General features: G+C 38.8%; 1 protein-coding gene across 2 annotated transcripts; it reads right to left on the bottom strand.

Moving 5' to 3' along the window:
* Positions 1-1,041: 1,041 nt before the first annotated feature.
* On the bottom strand, positions 1,042-8,151 carry ccnc (cyclin C). 2 transcript variants are annotated; one of them, XM_044168308.1, is made up of 12 exons: positions 7,987-8,149; positions 7,489-7,595; positions 7,075-7,159; positions 6,770-6,839; positions 6,452-6,503; positions 6,281-6,336; positions 4,966-5,001; positions 4,781-4,872; positions 4,575-4,642; positions 4,384-4,463; positions 3,255-3,373; positions 1,042-2,883 (listed from the first exon to the last, which is right to left on the bottom strand). In XM_044168308.1, the coding sequence occupies exons 1-12, from the start codon at positions 8,016-8,018 to the stop codon at positions 2,829-2,831; spliced, it is 852 nt and encodes a 283-aa protein (XP_044024243.1). In that variant the 5' UTR covers positions 8,019-8,149; the 3' UTR covers positions 1,042-2,828. The 2 variants fall into 2 exon arrangements, with proteins under 2 accessions (XP_044024243.1, XP_044024244.1); XM_044168309.1 differs by lacking the exon at positions 4,966-5,001 and having other exon boundaries at positions 7,987-8,151.
* Between the last annotated feature and the right edge of the window lies 1 nt (position 8,152).

The raw sequence follows: 8,152 nt of genomic DNA, 5'->3' as shown, positions 1-8,152 counted from the left end.
AAAACCAAAATATGTATTGTACACTATTTGAATAGCAACAGAACCCGACAGAAAAACACAAAATGTCTCTACAACTTTGAGGGAAAAATAAAAAAATAATATATGTAAATGATACATTTTATCCGTTATCCCTTAGCTGTGGCACAACTGTTGCAAATATTATATTGCCTTAAATTTCTCCATCCATAAGGAATTTATCATAAAGCATTATCCCCCCCATAACAAAATGTAATCTTTACAGAAATAGACTTTTTCACAGCAGACATTGTAATAGTAAGAAAAGCACAGGCGTCATAATATCATTAATGGCTCTGTTCTATTCAAGTGTCCCAATAAGCTGTGACAGTGTGTCAGCGAGGCATAATGCACAACACCAGGACCCTGAAACTGAAGCAGCTAAATTAAATTCAGCCATTATTCATTGTATTATTTACACCTGTGCTACTGTAACATGTCAGAATGTCTTCCATGAATAAGGCCTACCAGTTTATCTCACTGTTCAAGTCCTTATTTAATCTGATCATTCTGCTGGTTTTGCTACTACTTTCTTACTCTCCCCTTAAAGTTAAAACAATTATAGGGTTTTATTTTGAAGGTGAAATGCTGCAACATTAACTTTATCCTCTGTGGGCTTCAAGCAGCTAAAGTGACGTCACGGGGACTGACTGTACCCCATGGGAACAACTCCTAGAGGCAATTACAGGTAAATACATCCTCTGATACTATTCAGTGAACTAACTACGTTTTCTTGACCACAAACGGGGGGAGTAGTATAATTTCTTTTATAAACTATGCCTGCTTTAACTCCAAGCTCTCTCTCGTTAAAAGTATAGACTTTTTCATGTCAAAACTAATATGTAATATGTTACGTATTCCTTGTATCTGCCACTAGGGGTCCTACCACAGCCAATGTTTTGAAGTGACATTGGAGTTAGGTAAAGGGACTGAATATGACTTTTGTAACATGCTGGGAGACTCCCCCAAATCCAGTGCATACTGTACGAACATGACATAACAGCTTGAATAACAGCAGTGAACCACTTTGTTTTGCACACCATACATTTTATTTCTCCATAAATGAGACTTTCAAGTAATAAAACAATATTGGGAAATGTTCTTACCAGAACTAGTAGGAATATTTAAGTGGGGTGAAGCCCTTTTATTTTCACGCCCGTTCATGTGAACAGTCATGGAACAGATGGAGCCTGCTGAAGGAGAGGAAAACGCCAGAAGGCAAAGAAGACAGGGGCTGCATCGAACTTGCCTCAGTGGCTTCTCCATCTCACTTGTGTCTCTATTACTCAGTATGAGAAAGTGACGTGCAAGTGGCCACCATGTTTTTGTACCTTTGTTTTTCCAATAATGACAAATTTGGTGTACAGGAAGCCATTGAGAAAGATGCATCCAAGCAGTGCAACAAAATCCACCCCTAAAATACATTTTACAGTCCGCTTGAATGGGACAATGTGCTTTTATGAAGGGTTTCCTCTGTAACCAGCAGCTTTTATTTTGTAAGGCTTTCAAGCACCTTGTTTTGAGTACAGCCACACACCCCTCCCACTGTATTACATCACAAAAATATAGACACATCTAACAGGTATATGCACACATATTGCCACAATTCTGTGATTACATAGATGGTAGAAGGTAGATTAAAAAGAAGAATGTACAACCAAAACTTTGCAGACAAATCTAGAACGACTGGAATTTGCGTTTACGCTAAATTAGCCTTTCCTTGACAACTTAAAAACAAACATTTTACAAAAAACACCTTTAGACAATACAATTTTACAACTAAAGCAGAATAAATGAAAAAAAGAATGCCAATAAAATGAAGAATAAGCTTTGCAGCAGGCAAACAGAATCATGACAGCGAAACAAACGGGCACTTTCATCTGAAGCACAAGTATGAAAGCGAAACCAGCACATGATTTCCATTAAGTTTCCTTAATTGAGAAAAGACATGAATACATGAATGGAAATGTAAGGCTATGTACAAAAGGGAAGCGGGAATGGGAGGGAGGAGGTGGAGTTGTCATGATTCAAAACAGTAAATTCTTTTATTCAAAGAGTTAATTTCTAACATAAAGAGGAGCCTCTCTTGGGATTTTTCCTGCCAAGGTTCATGATCAACCAGCACAGACCTCACAGGGCAGGGGTTATCCAATCACATCACAGTTGCACAGGGTGATATGAAATGAGATCCACTCTCTAACAGCACAGGATCATATCGTTTAACAGAAAAGATCCCTGAGGAATGAAAACCCACCCAGACTGGCCACTCACATGTTGTGTACACACACGCACGCACACACACCCACACACACACAGTACTTGTGATAAAGTTTTCTCCAATCCCATGGAGCTCCACACGAAAGGACTGGCTCCTCTGGGCTGTTCAAGGATGTCAGGATCATCGCAATGACATTAAAACAGGTTTCTACTGAACAATCACGTGTTCTATCAGTTTCCCCCTCTTTCCCCCCAAATGTTCCTCAGTTTTAGTTCATTTCAAGTCTGGAGCAGAGTACAGAGCCTCATCGAGATGACAAAACTGCTGTCACCAATGGTCTCTTCACTGCAGGGATTTCAGTGGCCGCTCGCTCAGTCCATAAACCCATAATGATCAGAGACAGGGAAAGTGAAGACATGGCTCTCAAGAGTTTGTTGGGGGTGTCTGTCGAAGCCAAAGGGCAGCTTGGTCGGCTGAAATGTGATTTTTTTTTTTTTCAGCTGACACCACAAAGGTCGTGCTGTGTGACATTTAAAAAAGATCCGCCCCTCTCTACATCAACATTATGGATACCCATGGAAATAGAGACGCCACGCTAAGACTGGCTGTAGGAGTTGCTTTGGTTCCCATTGGAGCTCTGGTCGCTCTCACTGCAGACAATACATGGAGAAAATAATGACATATTGAGATACATTACAAGGTGTCGAGTTTAAAAGTGTTAAAAGAGACTATTTCTCATGTGATTAATTTAGCTGTCTGGGAATTGTACATTTTCCAGAGCCATTACATTCAGGTAAAATCCACTCATGTCTTTTCCTGACTACATGATCTCACCACAACAAGGTTCAAGGTTATTCACTATGACCCCAGGTAAATGCACCTTTATGCTGTTTATGTATGGTTCAAACAATTTACTTTACTTACTCTATATTTACTTGAAAAAGCCAGAATCTTTCAAAATATAATATGTATGCACTGTTTATGACGAGAGAGTTTACACACAGAACCAAGTGAGATTTACCTGTTAGGAGGAGGTTTGGGCTTAGGCATCTTGTTTAGCACGGCAGCTATCTCCTTTCTGTCATCAAAGTTTTTCCACTGGTCGTAGAGCTTCAGAATGACTCGGATAATCTCCAGGATCTTGACAGAAACACACAAAGAAACAGAAGTTAATTTATGTTGATCCAAAAAAAGTCAAACAAGTTTTCTTCCTGTATATATTGCACAATGATGTTTAAAAAAAAAAAACAGCTACTGTAGTACCAGTCCTAAATTCAGAGTGGCCAAGTCAGACTATTCTTTGATGATCTAAAACATTTTACATATCCTTATTTAATATCATTGCATCAAAGTAATAAGTCACACAAGGCCATGCTCTAGTTCACAATGAATCTACATAATAATCCCATTGTTGTGCCTACCGAGCCCCTTCAGCTGGACTACAAACGCTGGTAAACATAGCTGTCATTGCTCAAACAGGACATTCCTAGAGATACAGTGATGGCTTGAACACAAATGTTCTTAGATTTCAACCAGTATGCAACTATTCTCATGTTGAAATATTTATACATGAACTTTATATATTATACAGTATACGATCAGTCTGTGTCTGTCTGACTCGTGTGTTAAATGTCAAAATCCCCAGTGAAATCTGGCATTTTATTTATTTTTGTGTGATTTTTGCACCTTCGCAGTTAAGTGTGTTTGTAACCATTATGAAATACAAACCAGCACAAAACACAGACAGCAGTAAGCCAGACTGTGGCCATAAAATGCAGAAAGGCATGCCAAAAACAACAATGTTTTAACAAATACCAGTGAAGCTAAATGTGAAACCCAATTACATATACCTATTTTTCTTCCTTCCCATGTTCATCATCTGCTTTTTCAACACCTGTGATGACTTTTAGGATACCAGTTAGCTCATCCTCAGGCTAGAAGCTGCTTAAAAGGCAGACAATCCATGAAGATGAGAAGCACTTTATGGTGACAAGAGAACAACGGGGGAACTAGGAAATGAATAACACTGCACCGTGCTGCCTTGTACTATTCTATTTTCTCTTAAATGTGTCTCAACCTTAATTACTTCAGATTCTCCAACACCAAAACATTTTTTAAAAAAAGTATTTTGAGAATGAGGCTGTTCTTACTTTGTCCATGTCAACAGAGAGCTCTGCAAACCACTGCCTGGCATCTTTCTGCTGTACCACACAGGCGACATGCAAACAAGCTGCAGGATGAAAAGAAGAACAACTGATCATGTTACATCTAATAAATCTTATTTTAACTCAGTAACTACATTAAACAGCTGCAATGAGAAAGGCATGGGGACAAATCTTACCCAAGGCAATCATGAAAGGAGGGTAGAGCAGACACAGATCTGTCCTGTATGTGTCATTCACTATTCGCCTGGTGCAGACAGAAACACTGAGTAAGCCTACTAACAACAGCTAAATCTAGTATGTTTTGAATTTAATTATTTGTCACATCACCGGATAATTTCTTGTCACTAAAGAGACAGATAAATGTACACAAACAGTATCATACCAGGCCAGGGGCAGCAGCATGTCCTCCTGTCCCATATCCTGCACATACTGCAACAGTGGTCTGTAGGGGTGGTACACTATCAGGCAGCAGTCCTGAAAAATAGATTATATCAACAATAAGTAATCCAACCAAACAAAATAGAGCCAACAGTACAGTAGCAATGATACAAAGCTCTCTCCACTCACCATCAACTCCAGGAGGTAGAACTCACATTCTAATATCTTTAAAGACACAAATTAAAATTATATTCAACATATAAGAACCCGTTTTTACAATGTTTCAAAGAAAACACAGATGGCAACTTCTTCATAGGGCCAAAAAATATACCCTTGTCAGGTTGAAAATAATGATTTAAAATCAGGTAGAGTGTCTCTCTGGGTAGTTATTTATGTTTCTTTCATAGTGTGCAGTGCATCTATTTTTATGTGACAACCTGTTGTGAAGTGGCACTCCAAAGCATACACTCCCTCACTGAATCATATATTATATAATTTATATATAATTGAACTTTCAAACAAACACTATGGAGATTATCGTTATATTGTCCCCCTGCCACCATCACTATTACTATGCCTGCAGATTGGACTTTATAAATTACATTTAGGAATTGCAGCACCCCGCCAACTCATTCTCTAAAGTGTGAACCACTCCCTCCTTTTATCGCTCCATGGTGGCTCACTATAAATAATAGTTTACACAACTTTCTGGACAGGCGGCGTGTCAGAACAGCCCTGGTGACGTCCTGGCAACTTGGTGGAGATGCTGGATAAATAAAATTCTGGCGGTGAGCACCACTTGACACCACAGAGAGAGGCTGCACAAAACGAATGCACCCGCACTTGTACGCGGGTAGCCGTGGTCGAAGCCATCTCCCACAGCAACAAGATTTTTATCGGAGGTTTGCGAACATTAGTTGTGGAATCTCACATATTGGTAGACACTAACATGGCAACACTGTAATACAGTGTACGGGGTTCTTGGTATGCTGTAATGTAGCACGGCAGCGCATAAATAACTTTGCAGAGGAAGCAGGAAAACAATTATATGGTTGATTCATAGCATCGCTGTGAGTGGAATTTGAGTGGTTTAAATTGGTTAATTATATCTTTGTTTTAATGTTTTAGCATGGACACACCTTAGTTTGAACTACAGATCATCTTTTTTTCCAGTCTCTAGCTGAAACACATCAACTCTGCTTTGCCCCCGACATGAAAATCCTCCTTTCAAGTCTGACCTTTACTCAAACTTTGTAAGTGTCATGCGCATCCCTTAAACACAAACACACATTTGAACACTCTAATTAGGCACTTGTCTTTGGCCTTGTGTTATTAGACTGCTGGCAGGCTTATGACTTTACTTATCTTCATTATGTTGCTGCATTTACAGTTTAATGAATGTTATTTCTAATGCTAGTTTTCACGTTGCACTTTGTGTAAGTAGCTCTGGATAGCAGCTTCTAAATGCCTAAAATGTAAATTGTTACATAGACATTTTACTTACATGATTCATTCTGTAAGGGAACTCCTTTGGAAAGGCATAGGAAAACCTTGTTTTCACTGTTTGAGAAAAACAAAACATGAGTATACTGTCTCCACTGTAAAAGAAACACAATCTGAGAGATTTGTACTACTTTCAAGTTTAGGAAATATGTTACTGAACGTGGTGACTTACACACAGATGTTGCTGCAGAGATCAGTCTGGTATTGGACACAACACCAAATTCCTAAAAGGACCCAAATTTGAGCTCAGATCGGATAAATACAGCACAGATACAACAGGAGATACTGGGAGACCTGGATAAGGAGCAGGGTAGTGTGTCGCCCTCTGTGAAAGCCACATCCAACCCACAACCACCCCTAAAAATAGCCTCTTCCAGACATGAGGCTGAGTATGGACTTGTATTTAGCTCATCATTATCTATGAGCTGAGATGCTGAAAATGTGCTAGTGTAAAATTCAGGTCTTACTGGCACCACAGAAACATCCATACCTCAACTTTAGAAGCCAGGAAAACACAGGTCGGAGCCATGAGGACCGGATCTATACTTTTCAGGGAATACCTGCAAACAAGAAGAGATAAAGATTTATCAGCCTTGGACGACTAGGATTTAGGCACAAAAAGAAAAAGCAGTGGAGATTAGGTGATGATGAAGCTCATACTACACTGCTCAGAGATAATATGTGAGGTAAAACGTGAGGTACATTAAGGGAAAAAGGAAAGGTGTGCACTAGGTTTTAAACTGAAATGTATTATAATATCACATCTCCAGTATTATGCTGATACCTCTTCCTTACCTGGCATAGAAGCGTTTGAAGTAGACAGTTGCAGTAGCAATGACCTGCTGTCGGAGCTTCAGGTGTTCCCCCAAAGCCTGGATCACTGATAAAGTCAGAATTAAACACCAAATAACTTAAAAGTAAAATAGCCTGAATTCATTATCTAGTTAAAAATACTTGTTGGGTTGTGAATAATAAGTACAAGTACAAAGAATTTTAAAAAGGCAACTACAATACTCATATATTTCAGCTAGACTGTATTAGTAGAATGCATATGATGCTATATATATATATATATATATATATATATAAATAAAGATGCTATGTTATTTAATGTAAACTATAGTTAATCTAAGAAGACAACAGGTATCGTATTGTAAATGAGTGCAGATCTCAGACCTTGAAATATCGTTACACAAATTGAACAAATACCATTAGCAAAGAAAATCTGCAGCTTCCAGTACTCCTCTTCTGAAAGAAACTTCAGATCCTTCTGGCGCTCTTTCATCAGGTCCTGCTTGTCCAGAACCCATTGCAGACTTTGACGGATAAAATAAAAAACATACAGTTTCAATATACCCATAGTTACGGTGTCAAGACAAACTGTTGTCAACCAAGCTAACGTTAGCGGGTAACGTTAGCACAACAGTAACGTTATCAACGTAAACCATTGTGTTAGCCCTCTATATTGCTGTCACAAAGCATGACAAATATAAAAGGAAGCTAGTCTAATTAAGCTTTTATAGCAGCCCTTATCTTTAATAGGGTTTCTTTCTGTATTTATTTAAAGAGCTATTTTATATCGGAGCAATACTTCAGGAGACACTGTTAGCTTTGCCGTACGATGTAGCCGCACAGCTAGGCCTCACATAACAGACGGTGATTTATAAAATAAAGACGTAACACGTGAAAATTTTAATAAAAACTTACTAATGAGAACTTTGCCAGAAGTTTCCCGCCATATCGTAGCAATTGAGGTAGAGAAGCTCACTTTAAATTGATGTTCCTTTCCTACAAAGAAGTGGACAGCACAGCCAAAGTAGTTTTGCTAAGCAGACAGTGGAGTAACCTGAAAACCCTCCGGAAGGATAAAGAA

Source organism: Siniperca chuatsi, linkage group LG16 (assembly GCF_020085105.1).
Source record: "Siniperca chuatsi isolate FFG_IHB_CAS linkage group LG16, ASM2008510v1, whole genome shotgun sequence".
In the NCBI taxonomy this organism is placed as follows: Eukaryota; Metazoa; Chordata; class Actinopteri; order Centrarchiformes; family Sinipercidae; genus Siniperca; species Siniperca chuatsi.
The sequence above is the reverse complement of the archived record's forward strand: the minus strand, read 5'-3'. Positions and strand labels throughout refer to the sequence as shown.